The 22,274-nt window shown below is 40.8% G+C and overlaps 2 protein-coding genes across 4 annotated transcripts in view; both read right to left on the bottom strand.

Annotated features, from left to right (window-relative positions):
- Positions 1-159: 159 nt before the first annotated feature.
- On the bottom strand, positions 160-2,028 carry LOC122395535 (deaminated glutathione amidase). Its single transcript, XM_043393179.1, has 6 exons — positions 1,696-2,028; positions 1,387-1,525; positions 1,156-1,311; positions 864-1,070; positions 582-794; positions 160-500 (listed from the first exon to the last, which is right to left on the bottom strand). The coding sequence occupies exons 1-6, from the start codon at positions 1,743-1,745 to the stop codon at positions 330-332; spliced, it is 936 nt and encodes a 311-aa protein (XP_043249114.1). The 5' UTR covers positions 1,746-2,028; the 3' UTR covers positions 160-329.
- A 1,661-nt stretch (positions 2,029-3,689) lies between these two features.
- The window catches only part of LOC122395853 (tyrosine-protein kinase Btk29A), a 159,342-nt gene continuing 140,757 nt past the window's right edge, over positions 3,690-22,274 (bottom strand). For all 3 annotated transcript variants that reach the window (XM_043393751.1, XM_043393750.1, XM_043393752.1), the window contains 11 exons: positions 10,379-10,440; positions 10,195-10,278; positions 8,247-8,311; positions 6,382-6,447; positions 6,175-6,303; positions 5,907-6,100; positions 5,527-5,698; positions 5,248-5,416; positions 5,016-5,134; positions 4,695-4,947; positions 3,690-4,626 (listed from right to left, as the gene is read on the bottom strand). In XM_043393751.1, the coding sequence (XP_043249686.1) occupies positions 4,525-4,626; positions 4,695-4,947; positions 5,016-5,134; positions 5,248-5,416; positions 5,527-5,698; positions 5,907-6,100; positions 6,175-6,303; positions 6,382-6,447; positions 8,247-8,311; positions 10,195-10,278; positions 10,379-10,440 (1,415 nt within the window). In that variant the 3' untranslated portion in view covers positions 3,690-4,524. The remainder of the gene's footprint in view (positions 4,627-4,694; positions 4,948-5,015; positions 5,135-5,247; positions 5,417-5,526; positions 5,699-5,906; positions 6,101-6,174; positions 6,304-6,381; positions 6,448-8,246; positions 8,312-10,194; positions 10,279-10,378; positions 10,441-22,274) is intronic.

Below are 22,274 nucleotides of genomic sequence, written 5' to 3'. Positions count from 1 at the left end.
CAAAAGTTGTCTGAACCTATAAAAATAACAATTTAATTGTATTTATTCTACACCTTCAAGGTACAAGCAGACATTCATATTCAATATTTATAAATCATTAAATAGTATGTACATTAAGATGTATCATAATAAATGTCTGTTTTATATATGTATGTTAAATCCTTTAATGTATTTTATATCGAACTATTCCGCACATTACGAAAGGGAATACGAGCATTTGCTCGTATAAGGAAAGAATATTTTTATTGTCACTTAATTACTAATATCTTGAAATGAACGGTTGCATACATAACCTATTAAATACAATTATAATTATATTTATACATTATCTAGGATGGACATTTTAAGGATTCCATTTTGGGATATAAATCTGTTCTACGATGATTTTCACACGGCATATTTTCTCGAATTTGTTGTATTAGATTCAAATCGATTTCTGCCAGAGCTATACCCGTTTTTTCGCTACATTGCGCTACTACTGTTCCCCATGGATCGATTATCTAGTGAAATTTCATAGTAGATATAAATAATAATGATTTACAATATTTCATAATGCATATATTATAAATTAACTCGTTTACCATGGCATGTCCCCAGCTCACTCTCTTTTTATTATGCGTACCAGTTTGAGCTGCAGCCACAACATAACACTGTGTTTCTATTGCCCGGGCACGTAGTATTGTTTTCCAATGTGCAGCACCTGTTTGGTATGTAAATGCTGATGGATATGTTAAAATTTGTGCTCCCATGTTCCTCAATGTTAAAGATAATTCAGGAAAGCGCATATCATAACACTAATTTTACGGTTAAGTGTCTGCAGTTTTTCGTATTTCAATGACATTATTTTTGTGTACAAAGGATACAATACTAAGTCCTAATTTACCAATTGGTGTGGGTATAGGCGGTTCGATTTTTTCCCCTGGTAGAACATAATCTGATTCCATTAATCTAACCCCGGTGTTTTTATTATCCATGTCAAATAAATGGGCTTTACGATAGGTACCAACAATTTCACCATCGCTATTTATTACAATGTGAGTATTACTTATATGGTGTTCATTGTCTGGTAACTATAAATGTCATTACAAAAAGGTATTAACTAAAGAATGAGTATTATAACTTCTATGTCTTTAAGGATAGTTTGGAATATCTTACAGCCTCGTGCAATCCACCTAACGACAACCAAATTTTATTACTTTTTGCAATGTCCTTGTAACATGCTACTGTAGAGCCGGTCAAAGGTTGTGCCATACTTATTGTCTCTTTTTTATTATCCGCTAAATAATCGCATGCTTCCGGAAAAAATGCAATCTATCAAATAGTCCATAAATTTTCATGACTGGGAGCAATAATAAACAATTAACTGTAAATATTTTGTAGACTTACACAGGCCGATCTAGACTTCGCTTTTGCAGTGAGTTCACGTACAAATTGCAAATTTTTTTCTTTATCGTTCGTTGATGTCATTTGACACACTGCAATTAATGGATTTGCCATTGTGCTAAGGCACCTTGCAAATTGTCTTCTGAAAAATTATATTTTACGACGAGGTAAGAAACTACGATGAAAGTAGTTTTCTTAGATTTGATTTGATCAAATTAATACCGAAAAAAATTGTATTACGGATAGCCATGAATTAAGTCACGTTTAATTTAAATGGTTTATTTGATACACATCGTTTTGTACACTTATTACCTGCAATAGTTGATGCTATTAAAACTGATAACAAATCGCATGTTTATCATGTATTTACTTTACAGTTATGAACATTTTAAACCCTAATATCTTTGTAAATATCAAACAGTGTAAAACAGTACACGTATACTAATTTTTCGCATCTATTTTATTACGTCGTCTTTTTTTAAGGAGAAAGTGATAATAAATGGTAATTCTTACAAATCATGAGTTACACTTATACACGAATTATACATAGTAATTGCTTTTAAATTTGTGAATTATACAAATCGTGTTAAAATCCACTAGGTTAGGCGGAAGTCGAACAAGAGTTTGCGCGTACCCACGTGACATCCGGCAAGACGCATAAACCGGATACGTAAATCAGAATTCGCGCTCAATTTCTGTTTCCGTAGCGTGCAAATGCACTCTGTGTAAAAATTTCGTACAATCTTAGCTTGAACGAACAATATTTGTGTTTGAAGTGTTAACATAGTGTTCAAGTAACTTTACATTAGCAATAAAATGCTGTACTTAACGTAATTAAAGTTACTTTGGAAGTGTACATACAAGTAAATGGGAAGCAGTAAGAATCCTAATGCGTTCGCGAGGATGTATTTTCACCTTTCTGTATACACGTAAGTTTATTTCTATTTCACTTCTATGCGCTTTTGATAATAGTGATTTGACAATTGTTATCAAGTTGCTATTGAATTCGATAATTGCTAAGACCATCGATTCGATTAAATTTAGCGGTTAAGATTTTTTCGTTGGTACCGTATTCGACCACCCCTAGGAAAAATTTTTATGGGGGATTCTAGAGGCCAAAATAAGACAAAATCAAGAATATCAATTTCTTGACTGAGGCTTCGTTAGTAAGTTAGTAAGTTATTAAAAAATTAAATTAAAAAATTTTAAATAGTTCTGGAAAAATTATTTTTGGTTGCGGGGCTCAATTACAATCATTTTTGGTGAATACACATAACCCCGAAATCCTACCCACTTTCGAGAAAAAAATTCAGATAGGTGCTGAAATTTTTCGACGAACAAAAAATTGTTCCAATCGTTCTAAAAAAATTATTTTCGGATGCAGGGGTCGATTACAATAATTTTTGGTCATTACACATACCCACGAAATTGTATCCACTTTCGAGAAAAAAATTCCTTATCGAAAATATAATCGGAGGCCTGAAATGGTTCCTCGAAATTTCATGTGAATCTTTGAAACATCATAACTCCTGAACGGATTGGACGATTCTAATGAATCAAAATTCAAACAATGCGTATTTTGGCGAAGAATATGTGGAAATTTCAAAAATATTCGAAAACTTATTCCTTGACTCCGTAAAATTAGAAAAACTCCATAAAAATGGTCCAATTTTCAAACAGCCATAACTCCTACAATAGTATCTCATTGAAATTTAGTAGGGAAATAGAGCTCACGGATACCTATAAAAAAGTACTAAACAACTTTTCTGCAGCGCGTAAAACAAATTTATTAAAAATGAAAAAATGCCTAAATTTTTCGATGAAAAAGAAAAATTTCAAATCGTTCTAGAAAAATTATTTTCGGTATCGGGGGTCAATTATAACCATTTTTGGTGAATAGATATACCCCTGAAATTCTACTCATTTTCGAGAAAAAAATTCATTACGGGCGGAACTTTGAACGTTAATAACTTTTTAACGAAGCCTCCATCAACAAATTGATATCCTTGATTTTCGTCCTATTTTTACCTCTAGAATCTCCCATTACAATTTTTCCCAGGGGTTCTCGTTAGTTGATTGAGCGAGTAAAACAAGGAACAGAAAAATATTAGTCTTGCGTATTTTAAGCAAAAACAACACGTCGCGGGGACAGGTTCGATCATTTCTATGATCGTTTGGATTCCGCTATCGGGGTATCCTAAACCTATAAATAATTTTGCTAATTCTCTTTTTTCTTTATTCTATTTTATTAAATTGTCATAGTATATAATACACAAGTGAAACATTCATTTATTAAATTCATTCGTTAAGCAGAAATAATGCTTTCCTTCGTAGAATTATGTTACTGTTTCGTTAAAAAGTCAATAACAAAAGGACCAGTATATGCTCCTACGGAAAAAGTCACAACTTACTAGTTATATCCGTTTAAGGACACTCAATAAATACTACTGTTCTATTCGTAAATGCATCCATATCGTTGTATGGAATAGAGACTGAAAATCATACCGTGGAGGGGAAAACTAGTATGCGAAACGCAAGAATATCACGCACTCGGATCTTTGTTCGATGAGAAAACGTTCAGAGTGCATCTAATAACGTGTTCGGGAGATTAGGACGAATGAAGGAGTACGGAGGGTTGGGAGGGGAGTGTGGCGCTGCAGGCTGAAATAACGTATCGGTAATATTCTGTTTGCCGTGTAAGCTGCGATATAGTCGGTTCGAGTCGACGACACATGTATTTCGGGACACACACACACAAAAAAAAAAAAATTATTTGCCTTTAGTGGCTCGTATCGCCTTGCAAATTTCGATCCACGGGTGCCCGTAGGAACTGCAAATGTCACAGACGTTGGACGAGCTTGACGATGGTTGACTAGGTTGGTGGCCAGGTGTACTCGGTGAGGATGACCTTTCTTTTTTCAATTTACACGTGGATGACGACAGGTGTAGAAAATCGACCGAGGGCGGTAGAGAGGCTGGCGCACGAGTTTTACGCGATGACGGTAATGTGGCCGAGTTGTACGACGATGAGGAGTTCGAGGATGGTAAAATCGAGGGCGATCGCTCGAGCGATGGTGATTTCGCCGCTTGTATTGACCGGCTCGACGGCGACGATAGGCGCATATACCGTAGAAGGTTGAGTCAATCATTGAGCAGACCTTGAGATACGCTGATGAGCTGTTCCTTCAATACGCGGAACGATGGTCGCACTTCCGGGCAATGGGCCCAGCATTTTCGCATTACCTGAAACAATTTTTGACGTCAGATTGCCGAACAGTCGTTCAAAGGTCGCACTGTAACCGCGAACAAACCTCGTAAACTTCCTTGAAGCATGCTTTCGGTCTTTCCAGTATGATTCCACGTTGAACTCTTTCTACTACTTCGGTGTTCTTTAGGCGACCATAAGGCATCTTTCCGCAGGTGAACACTTCCCACATGAGTACCCCGTATGCCCAGACATCTGATTTAGAGCTGAAGCGGGTGTAGTTTAATACTTCTGGCGGCGCCCATTTGATTGGGAATTTAGTGCCTCCGCTACTGGTGTACTGATCATCGAGCACATACCTAGAAACGTTTTAAATTAGAAATTTCAAGAGATCTATATGTAACTATAAACCTCTATAGATCCTCACCTCGCCAGTCCAAAGTCCGCGACTTTTACTACGTTTTCTGAGCCCACCAAGCAATTGCGCGCAGCAAGATCTCTGTGAATGTAGTTATGCCTTTCCAAATAAGCCATTCCTTTACAAACCTACGATCAGAATTATAGGAATAGTTTGCAGGAATATTTTAAATATTTTTTTTCATCGTTGAAAGTTATAAGATGTTATTTGTACAAGAATCGTGTTGAAGCATCGACTTCACCTGTATGCACATGTCTAACAGGAGGCCAACATTTGCTCCTAATGTTCCCTCGTGACGACGGAGGTAGTTGAGAAGAGATCCATGTCGCATGTACTCGGTGACAATGTATATCGGTCTATCTTTACTGCAAACGCCATACAACTGGACCAAGTTTTGGTGTTGAAGTTTCCTGGACGAAAGAATTCAGCGTTTATTTATTTATTCCCGACGGGTTATTGCAATCGAGTAGTTATACGAAAGAAGGGCTTTCTTCCGAAAGCCACTCGATTATTCGCTTACGTCATCACTTTAGCTTCTTCTATAAAATCATCTTCAGACATAGTGCCTCCCTTCATCATTTTAACAGCAACGTCTATAGATCCACGCCATTTTCCTCTTCGCACGACCCCGAATTGTCCAGAGCCAAGTTCCTCCAACAAATGCAGCTCTGCCGGATCGATTTCCCATTTATCTGCGAATCAAGCGCATATTAAATGTATTAGAAACTCGTCAATTTATGAGAATTGTTCGAGGAACGGCCGTTTACAGACCAAGGCGATTAACTCTACCTTTTCATATTTAAAATAAATTTCTTTGCTTTCGTGGAGTTGAACGGCTTGGCGAAATAAGCAGTTCAAATAGGTATTCTTTCACTAGAAATTTGATTCTGAATTACAAACCGTGACTGAGACCAGCGGTTGGTGGTACTGGACGATCGCAAGGGCTGGTCTTCAACCTACTGGCTAATCCTCCGCTGTTATGCCTGTGATAGTTCACCAAGTCGGGTATAGAGCCACAGCAATGCTTTTCAGACAAATAAAATTCTCCCCTTGTATTTTGCTTGATGTGATAGTGTTTCACGTGAGGATGAGGGCTGTAACAATACGGGCGTCTTTTATAATATCTGGCAATTTGTGTAAATAGTGAAAACAAACAAACGATGTTTACACTTTAGTGTAGAGGGAAAGCGTGTAAAGTCCTTTGGTGGAAGAATTGCGAACGACGAAACATCCTTCTTTGTCTTCTTGTTTGAGCAATGATTCTGCGCGTTGTCTGGACATGTCGCCCACGTACCATCTGTAATTTCAAACACACGTTCGATTAGTATCGTTTACGAGTCCCGTTCCTTCGAAGCAAAGTTCGATCCGCGCTTACTCGTATTTCTGAAGACCCAGAAGTTCCTTTTCCTTCACGTAATTGCTAGGAATGTAACCAATGGATCTGAAATCAGACAGCAAACCATGCGAGTATAAGAATGCAGGTCCAAGTAATTGTTTTCTATCTTTTTACAATTAATCGAACGGTGTGATTAGGAGGCTTTTTGTTTGAGCATTCCTCGAGACGATCGCTCGGTGGTTCGGTATAGCATTTTCAATTTCGACACGAATTTACGATCAGAAATTTTACGCACGTCCGCATCGATTAAGCGCATAGTAATATCGTATCCTGTCCTAGTTCTCCTTGGCTCGTGCTTCCTTGACACCAGCCACGTTTCCTTATACTCGTGTTTACGAATCAAGGCCGGCTCTGTGCCTCGAATTCTCGGCCATTCAGCGCACAACAAACACAGCCCTTGCGAGTAATCCGCTTTTGGGCATACTAAGTAGTCATTACGGAATATGAAACGCGATGACTGGCGAAAACCGAGACTTTGAAAGACCCCGGGACATGCAACGTGTGCACAGGCTTTCGATCATTCCAAAATCCCTTTCTTTAAACCGTTTCAATAGAGAGAACATCGCATAAAGGTGATACGAAGTTTCGACCAAATTGGAGTGAAATTTACAAAACTTTTATTCAGTTTGCTCCCTGAAATCGAGATCAAAATTTATATAAATCTACGAGCTTCTTCAATTATCGTCGAGTCAATCAAACGCGAAATTGTTTTCGTTTATTATATAGGCTGTTCGGTCATCTCTGGGAAAAATTTGAATGGGAGATTATAGAGGTCGAAATAACACTAAAATGAAGAATACCAATTTGTTGATTGAGGCTTCGTTAAAAAGTTATTAACGTTTAAAGTTCCATACCGACTGGAAAATATTTCGGTGAAAAAAAAAATTTCAAATCATTCTAAAAAAATTATATTTAGTTGCAAGGGTCAATTACAATCATTTTTGGTTATTATACATATCTCCGAATTCCTACTCACTTTGGAGAAAAAAATTCAGTAAAGTGGACAAATTTTTCGCCGAAAAAAAAACTTTCAAATCATTCTGAAAAAATTATTTTTAGTTGCAAGGGTCAATTACAATCATTTTTGGTGAACAGACATATCCCCGAATTCCTAAGCACTTTCGAGAAAAAAATTCAGTAAGTGGAGAAATTTTTCGACGAAATTAAAAACTTTCAAATCATTCCGAAAAAATTATTTTTAGTTGCAGGGGTCAATTACAATCATTTTTGGTCATTACACATACCCCAAAATTCCGACTCACTTTGGAGAAAAAAATTCAGTAAAGTGGACAAATTTTTCGACGAAAAAAAAATTTTCAAATCATTCTGAAAAAATTATTTTTAGTTGCAAGGATCAATTACAATCATTTTTGGTCATTACGCATACTCCCGAAATCCTAACCACTTCCGAGAAAAAAATGTAGTAAGTAGAGAAATTTTCGACGAAATTAAAAACTTTCATATCATTCTGAAAAAATTATTTTTAGTTGCAAGGGTCAATTACGATCATTTTTGGTGAACAGACATATCCCCGGAATTCTAACCACTTTCGAGAAAAAAATTCAGTACGAGCAGAACTTTAATCATTAATAACTTTTTAACGAAGCTTCAATCAACAAATTAGTATTCTTGATTTTCGTCTTATTTTGGCCTCTAGAATCTACCATTAAAATTTTTCCCTAGGTTGGCGGAACATCCTGTATCTTTCTATGCAAAGAGCTTGGATGGTTCAGATACTGCTCGTAATATTTTCGAACGTTTATGGATGCGTCTTATAGGTACTATTTTCCTTTCGTTTCCATCCGGCACGTTAGTTCGCCAAATGTAACAGTACGTTTACGTACCCGTGTTCATCTTTGACTTTCCACCAATGTTCCTGAGAATCATCCAGCACCTCGTACTCTGCGCCCTGAAATAACAGAAGATCATTTGCTTCTGACGAACCGTGTATATTCTAGAGTTATATAGGTTGCCATAAGCTACAGGGTTATGAAAGCTTTCGCTTCTTTACGGACGAGCGGCAGCGACTTTTGTCGTCCTCCGAAAAATACGCCATATTGGAAATTGGAATATCGGTTCTACGGGGAGGGTGAATTTTATGAGCGATCGATGCAATCGTCTGGTAATTTTCATAACGTATATTTCATGAAACAAAGGGAAAGTATTTTACGGTTTAAACGATCAAAATGAAATATTTTCTTCCCGGAAAGATTGCTTGCTCGGGATATTATTTTACCGTTTGAAATATTTTCTCCGTAAATTTTACCCAGCTCCGGCTAACCTAAAATAAAAAAAAAAAACCTGCTGCTTTCCAAACGATAATCCATAAATGTCGCCTCTATCTCCGAAAATATCCCGTAAATCGAATAACTTGACGGTAAATAATTGATTTCGAAACGTCCCCCCGGTTCTGGCGGCCTTTGGGCGGGAGCGTGAACGATTTTAATCGTTTAGCGACACCGAGAGCGGTCTTATGGAAGCTTTCAGCCTTCCGCGAGCTTCCGAAACGCTTTTTTTTTTTTTTTTGCGCCGGTCTAGAAATCGAATAACGTTACATCAACCGCGAGGCCACAATTTCGACGTTCCGGCTAACCGTATCATTCCCGTTCCCACGTCACTCATGTTTGTTCCCGAGATTTCTATATTTCCCGTGTATTCCGGTCGACCCAGTTTTTCCTATCGCGAAACGCTCTCTGCGTGGCATCGGTGTATCATCGGACCGGATGAAATTGAGCGAAAACCCGAGAACGTTTCCGTTCAAGAGGATATACCGGATTTCTTCGAGCTACGGGGAACGCGTTTCGCGTTTATTGCTTCTATCGTTTATCTTCGATGATATCGTCGTGGTATCGATTTATTAACAGGAATGCCTGAACCTTCTCCCTTGCAACGAGAGCTTTTGGTCGAGATAGGTGTCCACGAAATCGGATCGCGACGCATATGATCGGTACACGCGGATAGGTTTAGCAGCGAAACCTGTAAAACGTACCACGGTTGATTTAGCGCTTGATAAAGCGCCGTATGGCGTCAATGGCGATGTCCAAGTGTTAATGGGATCTGGAAGCGGTTTCTCCGCATATTAGAGGATAACCGGTATCCACAGAATTCCAACGATGCTCGCACGAAACTCGGTGGTAATGCGATCGACGCGGGACATTATCGAGACCGTTATCCGACCACAGGAATCAGCCGTGCGAAAGGTTGATCGTCGATGTAATTATAAGTTTAAACGTGTTGGAAACCTGACGTGTCATACTTGTTTTAGGGCTTTCATCGACGTGGCGCGTTTCGGGAAATTAAGGCAGTTGTGTGTCTACTTGGTCGCGTAGAACGTTCCCCCAAATATGTTTAAAAGCATCTCCGCGAATTGCTCGAATTGTCCCGAATAAATTGCTTCCTGTCGAGCGTTTCGTCCGTAATAAATTATTCTATCGTTTATTCGAGTATCCGATGTAGTTGGATAGTTCGGTTCGTTTCGATCAACTTAAATCACAATAATCGGTTAATCTTTACAAAGCACGAAGGGATATCGAGGGTCAATTCAAAGCTGAATATATCGAGAATCGTTCGCTTTATGCTGTTTCGATTCGCGTTTCAGGTGTCCCGCGATGCGATTAAAATCGCACTACAGAAATATCCGTCGGTATGCGACTCTTTGATCGTGATTTAAGCGCGTATAAAAACACGCTGCGCGGGGCCTCTGTGTTCGTAAATTTTATTCCATGCAAATTGAGAACTCGATGCGTATGGCCTGATTTTGTCTTCAAAGAGCTGGGATTGAATTTCACTTACCTTTTCGAGAGACAGATCGCCTCCTTCGATCGCTCGAAAAGGGTACAGAGCTACCACGACCTTCGTTCTCATCATTATTTTGTCCTAAAACATTGGCGTTTAGCGTACACTTAATTAATACACACCGATCTCGGTTATAGAATCGATTTAAAAAATATTGTTACGAACAAACTGTGTGTTTTACCTTTGTTTTAGAAGACGGGGTTCCAGGCGTGCCCCCTGGCATTATGGGAGTCGAGGGGGTCCCTGAAAAATAAGAAATAATAATATGTAAACGATCGTCGGTTGCACGTTGTTCGTATTTTCAGTATTTTATATTCGTATTAAATGGTTCTCTCAATTTTCGCGACGTCGTGTCTTTCGCTTCTATTTTCAGTAAAAAATAACTGCACTAGATTTTTTTCTGGAAAGAAGAGCGCTTCATATTTTTTATTGCGATAATCAGCGTATATACCGCGGGGAGGGAGTCTTTGAAGGAGAAACCTCGTAACTTGCATTTTAATGAGCTTACGTTGGCTACAATTTTTTAACGAATATTAACGAATCGTGGCAACTTTTCGCAAAATATATTTTAAGAAGCAAAACGGGTTTCCAAGGTAGAATAATCGGAGGAGTAAATTCTCGTTCGATAATGTTGCAAAATGAAAAGAATTAGAAGAAAAATAGTATTTATTTCGTACAATTTAGGGAGATACGGTAGCGAAAGATTTCTTATATCGTGATCGAGCAAAATTTTCTTTTATCTGTTATTTTCCGAACGAACCGATAGCAGCGGGACACCGGCGAATTAATTTCCCCAGTCACGCTCGTTTTCGCGATAAATTTCATGCGAAACGCCGACCGCGATTTTGGTTTTTAATTAAAAGAATTATCGATACCGTCCCGAGCAAGTTATAAATTCGAATCGAACAAGAATTAATGTCGATTTTGTTACCGAGCGTTACCAATTAACCGCTTCCTCTGTTTTGGTAATTAAACAGGAATCATAATAAGTTATCGTTTCTTCGTCTTAGAAGCGAGTTAACTCGTAGCTCGTCGAAAGGCCTTTTGTCGAACGTTCCCGTAACGGTGTTCATCCTTAATGAGAAACGAAGATTGCGAATCTACCGAAATTACGAAACTAATTATAATGCTGTCAGCCGTTTAAAGCGAAATTTCTATCGCGTAAGGAACAATGTGAATATTTATTTACGGACAGCCAATACTCTTAGTACCTTGATCAAACATTTTATAAATATTCAAACATTAATTCTACATACACTCTTGCCATTGTGTGAGTGGAATGTGTGCAAGGGTATTATTAAATTTTCTATTTTCCATTTTCCCAGGGTCTCCTGCTTAAGTTATTATAAAATTTCAAATCATTCACGTAAAAAATTATTTTCGGTTCCGAGGATCAATTACAATCATTTTTGGTGAATAGACATATACTCGAAATCTTAACCAGTTTCGAGAAAAAAATTCAAGTAGATGTGAAATTTGTTGAAAAATTAAAATTTTTTAAATCGTTATAAAAAAAATTATTTTTAGTTGCAAGGATCAATTACAATCATTTTTGGTCATTACACATACCCCCGAATTCCTAACCAGTTTCGAGAAAAAAATTCGAGTAGGTACTGAAATTTTTTGGCGAAAAAAAAAATTTCAAATCGTTCTGAAAAAATTAGTTTTAGCTAGAGGGGTCAATTACAATCAGTTTTGGTGAATACACATACTCCCGAAATCCTACGTACTTGCGAGAAAAAAATTCTTTACCGAAAATATACTGTGTGGCCGGAAATGTTTGTATAACTTTTTAACGAAGCTTCAATCAACAAATTAGTATCCTTGATTTTCGTCTTATTTTGGCCTCTAGAATCTCCCATTAAAATGTTTCTCAGGAATGGTCGAACACTCTGTATATCTTGATCACCATCGACGAGCTTCCTGAGTTTCATCATTAATTATGATAAATTTTGTCCACTGCTGTACGTAGTAATACAGCAACGTGATATCGTGATATGGGAATATAACAGTATAGTAGTTAATGTAATAATACAGCAATATAGCGATATACCGATATCGTGCTATAGTGACATATTGATGCAGTAATATAGAGATATAGCAGTGTACCGATTTATCAATATAATAGCATAGCGATATATTGGTACAGGAGCGCAGCGATACAGTAGTACATTACTATAGTGACATGATATAGTAATGCAGTGGTTCCTAACACCTTGTCTGCCGCGTGACCTGCCGGCGGGTCACGTCTCTTTTAAACAGAATTCCCCCGATACTTTATCGACGATATTTCGGTGGACGCGCGGGAGGAATTCGAAAAATTTATCACCGATACACGCACGCTGAAAAATAATCCGAATTGAATCGAAAACATTGAAATTGCCAATATAATTTTCCAGGTTACGTTCCATCGAAACGTTCCGGCGCTCAACGCGTTAACCATCCTACCGAAGTCCGCTCTCGTTAATGGATTAGAAGAAGCAGAATTTGTAAGAAAATCCTTAATCTTTTCGGACCCATCTCGGTGAGTACAAATTTTTGTACGAGAAACAAGAGAGAAAGAGAAGCACTTTATAAAATGAATCGTTTATGTGCCTCGTGAACAGTGACGAGAAATTTCAGAAAACAAGACGAAGGTGAGTAATTTCTCTTGGTGGATCCAGCGTTACGAAAATTGCGCTATCGAGGCGATCACATTTTCCAATATTTCTCGTCGCGCGCATTCGCTCGGTAACAATCGCCGCGGCGAACGACGATTCGACAGACAGGAAATCACGGGGAGCGGGCGTGCGACTATTTGCCGACTAAATATTAACGCGTCTCGTAGAACGAATGATTTACCTTGGTGTCAGCGGCATCGCGCGACGAACGCCTCGCAAATATTTCGTCGACGTGGCGCGAGTCGCGCGGAAGGATCCCTCAGTCGGTCGGCATTTTCTTTTTCTAGAGGTCTCGTTCCTCGTCAAACACCGTGACGGTCGAAACTCCGGAAGCGAACGCGAAAACGACGCGCTTTGGGCCACGATTTTTCCTAAGGATTGCACAACTCTCGATAGAAACTCGATTCGAACATAGGAAATTAGCTTTACTCGATACTGGTTTTATTTTCTCGAGGCTCGTGGAGCAGACGAGCGTAAAAAATCAGGTCTCGTCACGATAGATCGGCAATTTGGATCACTGTGCGTTGGTATCACGGTGCTCTACTAAATCCACGGTTTAGTTGTTAGGCATTCGGTTCTCGCGTGTAGGGAACGGGCCTGTTCCGCGAACGGGAACATCGCGCGACGGTAGCTCGTTCCCGTAACGTCCAATTTACATTAATACGCGGCTCTCGCTGGAAATAATGTTCCCTTTCGTTCGCCCGTAGCAACATCCGATTCTTTGTGTTCTCAATTAACGCGACGGCGTAACGAGCGAACAACGCCGAAGCTCGTTAGCCAGACGATTCGTTGATAAAATACATTTTATTTCGCGATCTAGCTACGCGGAAAACCGTGACTTCCCGTACTTTTAATTATCCCCGGTCTTCGAAACCACTCGGTCTCGAGTCGTGCTCGTTTTCCTCTTCGATATTGTTATACAGGGCGTTTCCAAAGTCGCGGTACAACTGGAATCGTATCTTTTTTTCGAAAAAATCTCTTCGAATATTCATATTCATGTTGCACGCGTACACTTAAGGGGTGGATTCTCGCGTGGTAAGCTTTTAAAATTTCATGCCAGAATCCTCGTCGTTGCTTTTACCGAGTACAGCGAGACTCTGGCTGGTTTATTTCGCCTTTCCAGTTGCACTGCCCATTTGGAAAACGTGCCTGTATACCTGTTCGAATCGCCACTGGTCTCTCACTCGTCTCACCGCACTTGGCCGTCACTCGCGATTGCGGTCGATCGAATTTCGCGCAACGTAAGGAACGAACGAAGAGGCCAGCTGTGACAGCAAACGGGAAACGCAACCGTAACCCGGAAACGAGACGGTTAAACCGTGAATCTGTTGGTTCCGGTGGCCGGCGAGGATCGCGAGCGGAGAGTGCAGTCGCGAGGCAGGTGCGTGCACCGACCGCGCTGGCTGCCGGAATATCAACGGTGAGCGAAGGACGACACCACAGCTAGTCTCCACCCTGTCTAGACAAAATCAATGCGACCTCAACCTCCTGCATCCCCTCCAGCATCCCTTAGACCGTTCAACGTCCCCACGTGCGTGCCTGCCGCGTCCCTCTCTTACTCCCTCTCTATTTTTCACTCCCTCGCTCTCTCGAACTTCCTCTTCGCGTCGAGTTTCATTACCGGAAGCAGTCTGCTCCTCCGCCTCGAGTGTGTGCTAACTTCACCGACGACGGATACACGCGACGCCACTTCCTTTCGCGTCCTCGTCTTCCCGCGATTCGTACTTTTTCATATTTTTACCCCTTTTTATTCTTATCTCCGCCGGGGACTACCAAATACCCTCGTCGTTTCCATAGAAATTCATGTATCGAAACATGGGTATTTTAACCCTTTGCGGACGAGAGGCGGCTCTCGATCTTTTGGGGACTGGAAATCAGTTTAATTAATTCGTACGTTCTCTACAAACATGTAAAAAGACAGAGAAACGAACTGCCAGTTACACATTCGAACTTTCGCAAAATTTTGGTCAAGAAATTGAGAGGAGATTTTCGTCAACCATAGATCTTCAAGTTCGATTACATTTATCGAGAATTTTCTTGGTTTCTTTTTCATCTCGTCAGAATTCTCGAGATTTGTTTCGAGCGAAGACCAAAAAGGTGTTCGATTCGAGTGAAAAAAATGTGGTTAACCGCTTCCATTGGTAATCGACCGGTGGCCAAACCGTCCAAAAACTTCACAGGCACGCCAAGATACTTTCATTATTAATAAAAAGTATGTGTGCCAATAAAATAAATAAAATTTGTTGGTAAGAAGCAAGGACTATATTCGGGACGGATACGAACGTAATTGAAATTTCGCGTGTAGAGCGAGGATGCCGTTAAATTAAAACGTAGGCGAATTTTCACTGGACGCGATGTTTATTAACGCAATATTCCGGGACGTTTTTATGCGTCCAATTTAAGCGCGACGTACACGACAGCCTGTGAAACGTGCCGGCGATAAATTTACGAAATATATGCATCCTTGAAAATTGCGACAGGTTAAACGCGAATGGCGGACACGGCGAAGAAATCTAACGTAAATACAGGGTGTTCGGCCCCCCTGGGCTTCTGGAGGCCAAAATAAGATGAAAATCAAGAACATCAATTTCTTGACTGAGGCTTCGTTAAAAAGTTACTCAAAAATTAAATTTAAAAATTTCATATCATTCTGAAAAAATTATTTTTGGTTGTGGGGCTCAGTTACAATCATTTTTGGCGAATACACACGCCCCTGAATTCCTACCCACTTTCGAGAAAAGTACTGAAATTTTTAGACGAAATTGAAAAATTTCAAATCATACTAAAAAAATTATATATAGTTACAGGGGTTAATTGTAATCATGTTTGGTCATTACACATACCCCCGAAATCGTACGCATTTTCGAGAAAAAAATTCGAGGAGTGAAATTTTTCGAGAAAATTAAAAAATTTTAAATCGTTCTGGGAAAATTATTTTCGGTTGCGAGGGACAATTGTAATCATTTTTGGTCATTAGACATAACCCTGAAATCCTTTCCATTTTCGAGAAAAAAATTCAAGGAGTGAAATTTGTCGATAAAATTAAAAAATTTCAAATCGTTCTGGAAAAATTATTTTCGGTTGCGAGGGTCAATTACAATTATTTTTGGTCATTAGACATACCCCCGAAATCCTACTCAGTTTCTAGAAAAAAATTCAGTACGAGCGGAACTTTGTACGTTAATAACTTTTTAACGAAGCTTCCATCAACAAATTAGTATTCTTGATTTTCATTTTAATTTGGCCTCTAGAATCTCCCATTAAAATTTTTCCAAGGGGTGGCCGAACACCCTGTATAATTCAACTCGAAGCGAAGCTCTCAGAGCAATCGCAGTCACAAATTACCTACAGCTCTAGTTCGTTTAATTTTTTCATTCGTCGGTGGTTGTGAAGGAACGTACGGTACGCGATCCATCGATCTGAAAAATTGATGAACCGCGATTGAAACAGCCTCCTTTCTTCTCGCCACTTTTCGACTATAAAGCAAACAAAAGAATTAAACACGGCCGATAGAGTCGTCGAGGTAATTGTTCGCCCGGGCGGCAAAATATTCGCTAGAAACGCAAAGTTCATCCTCTATCGGCACAGCCGAACAGAACGGGTGACCTGTTTCTGTACTTCTGTGCACAATGCGACATATGCGTTTCGATTGCACGGGAACACACACGTAAACACGTTATTACTCGCTCGTTACTCCGTCCCGAATGTTTAATATCGTTCGAACATTTCAACTTACGGTACACGGAAACGATTCCCCAAGTCCTCTCTATACAAGCGTCGTCGTTATGAAACGTCGAAATTTCGTTCTTTCGCCTCGCTCTATTTGAAAAATTCCCGTCCATTCCTCCCCGGACACTCGATAACGATGATTTCGCTATTTTCGTCGCGAGGGAACCGAGCCAAGATTTCGATAGATAAAATTTTATTATATTTCGGGAATATTTACGGGACCGTGTCGGTGTTTTCTCAACGTTCTGTACGTCCCGGGAGTCATTTCGTCGGTTAATTCCCGCAAGTTCGGTCGGTGCTTAGAGTTTAATTTGACGCTTGGCGGATTCTCACGACAGTGTCCCGATTATTCCCATAAAAATTGGCCCAAGGATGAACCGAATTAGGTCGATAGCTTTTAATTAGCCGTCGATGATGAACATGGTGTACCAGGATCCTTGCCTGTCCGTGACCCGTTGTTCGTTGCAAGGCCCCCAATTTACCGAAATGTCGAATTTCCAGGCCTCTCTATGAAAAGAGAGCCATTGATGCGTTCCGTCGGCGCGAATTCTGAAAGAAAAATCCTCGTTCCGGCCCCGAAACTCGAATTTCCGTACACTTTCGAAACTGGGACACGATTCACCCCGTCAATTTACGCGTTCATTAATTTACCAATTAACCGAGCAAACCTTTATCGTCTGTCCAAAGATTCGACAAGTATCTCGAACAAATAACAAGACTATTGATTCAGTTGTCATTTTTCAAGAATCCATCGCGCGAAAACCGTATTTGCTTCGGGGCACTCCGGCGAAGAGAATGAATTTTTCTAGAAATATAAATACGATTCTGCTTAAAGAAAACACGCAGTCGCATCCGGCATAGAGAGAAATATAACCGTCGAGCTATATTTTCAGCGAGCACTCGTTAATGAAAAACTATCGTAAAGAGAAACCGACGATTTTTCATTTCATTCAATGCGTTGCATGTCCTATTCGAACCAACAACCTCGCGTTTGAGACTCCTCGGATGCACTCGAGATACATTCAAAAGCGTTTCGCGTGTGTTAGATGAAAAATAGATGGCTCCTCGTAATTTTCGTATGCTCGCGCTAAACGAAGAGTGGAACTGTTCGTATAAAAGGAATCTTCACTGCGTTTTATCGCGGTTCCTCCGGGGTAGCTCGAAAACTCGGGTCTTTGAGAATTAAACATGAAAAAAGAGTGGTCGCGTTAATTCTTGCTTTTCCGTAATAACAACAACAATTCGCGCAAGAGCCGCGCAAAGTGTGAAAAAGCTGCGTCGGATCCGCCCGTAATAAATTTCAAATAAACTCTACTTGGAGGCGGAACAATTCGATCGTGCTAAGAATAAATTCAACGTTTAATCCCTCGATGTTGAATTAAATTGAAGAAGCTTCGTTGCATAAATTCTAGCCTTTCCTTTCTCTGTATGTACACTCTGGACCACGTACTGTAGGGTTCCTCCGTTGATAATAATAATAACAATGCTCGAGCCCGACAAATTGAAACAAAACGAAGGTGTATACGTTTGAGAAATTATGTGTATTTAAATCGTGCGTTGACGATGGTTTCGCGTGGAATAATGGAAAGGGTGGGAATAACAAGGTCGTATCGGTATTTTATCGGAAGTTTGCAACAATAGGTAGCCTCCGGAGAGCAGACCTTGCGGTAACAATATCAAGCGGAGATTCCTCGTACGCGTAAACGAAGAAGGGAAAAAGGATTTCCCACGCGACGCTCCGACGCTAAATCGTTAATGGCTGAAAACTTATTCTCGAAGATACTAATGGATGACAGAGCAAAGAGTATGATCGCCAGCCAAGTGTACCCAAGAAGCGACGGATATCGATCCTGGTGGCACCAAGACCAAGTTTGCTTCTCGCCCGCGACAGTGGTTACGATATCGAGAGCACAACTTGGCCGGGATTACGGGTTTTGATCGAAAACTTGATGCATCGAGATGCCCCTTTGCCACGCGGAAGTTTAGGGAGATTGAGGTATTTCTGGTTCCATGGATCCACAATCGAGAGGGATTCGTGGCGAGCTGGGAATGTATATGGTCCTGTATGGTCCAAAGTAAACTCGAATCGACGAGGATTGCATCTCTTGGCCCCACCATGGTACCAATAAAACAAGGATTATACATGGTTTACGAATAAGAGCGATTGGGACTTGGAGTCGAGATAAAACGAAAGCTGCAAAGGATAATCTGGTGCTGTATAGTTTAATAAACCCAATTTTTTAACGAAGCCGGTCGTGAACGCGTTCGTGGAAATGCATCGCGACAAAATTGATATGGAAACATCTTCCGCGAACTCTAAAGCAGCATGGTCTTTTCTTTCGAGCACCGCATTACCATATAATGAATAATACACTACGGGAAGATCGTAAAATGTGCTGCGTTCTCCACGAAGCGGTTCCTTTCGTTAACAAAAAAAAATATTAAATTTATGGAACCAGACGGCGATCGATCATTTTTCACAAGCCGGGACGAAAGAAACCTAGAAAGGAGCTCTTTCATTGATCTTGAGGCGGCCCCCATTATGCTTTCTCACACTGGAAACGTGGCACGTGTATTGCTCGATAAAGGGCGGCATGCTTTCGAATATCTGGGGCGCACAAATCAAAGCATAACGATCTGCAAAGTCGGACTTTAACGCGGAAGGCAGAAGATTTCCTTAAGGGAGTCGTTATTCGAGTCGGAAAATGACGCCCGGCACCGTCCTGCCTCGTCTCTCTTTTCCAAAGATTTACCGTACATTTTTAACACCCGTTGAATATGCACGAGGAGAGAGGGACGATTTTCGAAATTTACAAAGCAAAGCTTTGCCCACAACGACCCATCCTTTCGCGGGAATAAAAATAGAAATGGAAAAAATGTCGAACGAGATTGGTTTTGGAATTTCGATGTGCAACGCGCAGCAATAATTCGCGAGACGAAATCAGGAACGCCCGAGGATCCAGGCAACGGTTTAAATCGGGACGCTGATTTACCTCCGAAGACTCGAATTTCGTTTTGTGCTCTTATAATTGCGCTTAAGCACCGTCGGGGCAGTTATGTACTCGTCGAGGATAATTGCATTTCGGACGAGGATGATTGCGCGTACCAAAGACGGCTAAAAGACACAATCGAGATACAAGAACGTTTTACGACCGTGTTCCATGGGCAATTGCATCTCAGCGTCGATTATCTTTCGATTTGGAAACGTTTGCGTTCGTTATTTTTACTCTTTAATCAAAGTATTGTCCCCCCCTCCCATTGGGTTTCTATAATCATAGCCATCAAAAATATATTATTTCTTAAATAGTGTTAATTGGGATGATAAATTTGACACCCTTAGAAACCTATAAACATTATTCTACTACGTCATCTGTTACTCATATTTTTAAATTTAATCCAACGCAAACCCTTCGATATCCCGATTTGAACATAAATGGACTTACGCTACTTTCAGAACAAACGGTTCAAATGTTCCGGTAGAGGAAAGTGATAAGGACCAATAGTTCAATCAAAAATTAGAAAAATAAAGTTCGGCTACTTTTTCAGCCTCGTAGAGTAGATATCTCTGTGTTTTAACTCGACCGCCCGGTACGTGTTTGGTAAAAATTATGCATCGATGCGTGCAGGTTTGTCGAGTTTCATGGTATCTTCGCTTTAGTTGGCCGTTATTAAAAATTTCTGCGAAATCAATACGCGAACGGTGTGCATAGCTGTTACGAAGAGATATTCATTACGCGGCGCATTGCAATTCGCGCAGGGGGATGTATTCGTGGCGGAGTAATTTTTGTTTTTTTTCCACTTTTTGTTGCGATGCCATTATTCTCCGTTTGCACGCGCGCAACGGAACCGTTGCCGAAATCGCGAACGACGTCGGGACCCACGAAAGCCCGTAACGGAACACGTCTCGATTACGGAACGAAAAGACGAAAGCTCGCGAAGCAGTAATTTTCTCGTGAAAAAATACTCCCCGTTTCTTGTTTGCTCCCTGGAGCTCTGTTCTTGTCCCACGCATCCAACCGTGGCGCGCTTTAAAAGCTTGTTGGTACAGCGACATCGTAGAACAGCATTATAAATTCACGCGTAAAGCTCCGTCGACGTTCTCCGACAGCAACGGGAAACAACTGTTTCCGATTCCGTGAAATAGAAATCGACGTACCAGAACCGGGGCAGGAAAGTTTCTATCGAAAAATGATCGTTTCGAATAACGGTAATCGGTACTTCACAGGGAGGACGCGTTTTTACGGGGGGATGAAATTTAATCCAACCCCGGCGGGAGCGATTCGATCGAGGAGAAATGGAACGGAAGGTGGAGAGCGAAGATAATTGTAGGAAAGAGCCGCGTTGTCGCGCAATTAATAACAAAGAGCATACGGGAACGGAACGGCGGTGAAATAGCAGCTTTCGTTTAGCGCAAATAATTAGCGACCGTCGAGGAAATTATGAACGATCCGCGAAAGAAACGGGGCAATTACGTCGTTCGATGGTAGCCGGTGGTAGAAGACCGTCCGTATCGGTGTGTCGAGAAATTAAACCTGGAAGCGGTGTAATAACGGGTTCATCGGGGATTCAAATTTCATCCGAGATCCTGGACGATTATATTCTGATCTCAGGGAAATGCCGACAATTTCGACTATCCCGCCGAATTCTACGGTAGCTCGCAACGTTAGCCCAGTTCAAATATTCCGACAGAAATTGCTCGTAACCAGGCTGCCGGGACGATCTACGGGCCAGCCGCGTATATCCGTCCGCTAATTAAGAACTCGCGTGCGCTTACCAGGGACCAGAGCGTACGAAATTATGTTTGCTCGAATTAAATGACAGCGAGTCCTGTTGTGTACAACCGACTGAATCCGTTTCTAATTTCCGGGGGCACGGGTAAAAAGAGTAGCCACCGTTTTCGTGAGTTAAATTGAATTTTCGGGGGTAGCTGGACCGTACGTTACTCGAGGATCTACAACATCTTCGAACTCTCTACGCGTTCGGGTTATTGTCTCCCAGGTGCAATTGTTTTAATCACGAGCCTCCGTCCCGGTGAAAAGCGATTGTTTTTAAGTCGTGAAATTAATTGAAATTTCAACGAGCACACCGAGGCATAGAAAAAGGACGGTCGCGTTACGGGTTGCATAATAGCAACCGATGTCCCCCCCTTCCCGCGAAATGGCGGGAAATCTAGTTACTTTGCGTAACAACTTTAAATTCCCTATTGTCTCCGGACGGCTGGTAATTACTCGGCGTCGACGTCTTTGCGGGACAGTACCTATGCGTCAGGACGGCTTGGCGTTTTATGGTCGACTGCTCGTGTACAATGCTCGCCCGTGGCCACTAGTACATAATATACTAGTACACATGCACCGGGCAGGTACTCGGTTACGTACGAAGGGTAATTAATCGGTTTTTGTGTACCCACCAAGGTGGTAATATCGCCGGGCCCCGGATACGCCCGCGGTGATTTTCAATCGCGTCTGCGTTCTTACTTCGAAACCTGCCCGAATTCACGAACAAACCAACCTTACGACTACCACCGTTGGTGTTTTGTACGCGTAACGGAATTCGCGTTTGCTTTCTTGGACGTGTACCTCGCATGCCTTCTTAAATTTGTGTATTTTAGGGGTTGCTTGGAGAAACAAAGACAATATACTGTTCGTTAACGCTTTATTTACAAAAATGGTAAAGCTGGTAGCTGACGAG

The sequence above is a fragment of the Colletes gigas genome, unplaced genomic scaffold (assembly GCF_013123115.1).
Source record: "Colletes gigas isolate AHSC1104 unplaced genomic scaffold, ASM1312311v1 Colletes_gigas_Sc00006, whole genome shotgun sequence".
Lineage (NCBI taxonomy): Eukaryota > Metazoa > Arthropoda > Insecta > Hymenoptera > Colletidae > Colletes > Colletes gigas.
The sequence above is the reverse complement of the archived record's forward strand: the minus strand, read 5'-3'. Positions and strand labels throughout refer to the sequence as shown.

Coding starts and splice junctions, on each gene's coding strand:
- LOC122395535 (XM_043393179.1), bottom strand. CDS start 1,745: ATGATAAACATGCGATTTGTTATCAGTTTTAATAGCATCAACTATTGC. Junction 1,312..1,386: donor CGAAGTCTAGATCGGCCTGT/GTAAGTCTACAA, acceptor ACTATTTGATAG/ATTGCATTTTTTCCGGAAGC. Junction 501..581: donor TGAGCTGGGGACATGCCATG/GTAAACGAGTTA, acceptor AAATTTCACTAG/ATAATCGATCCATGGGGAAC.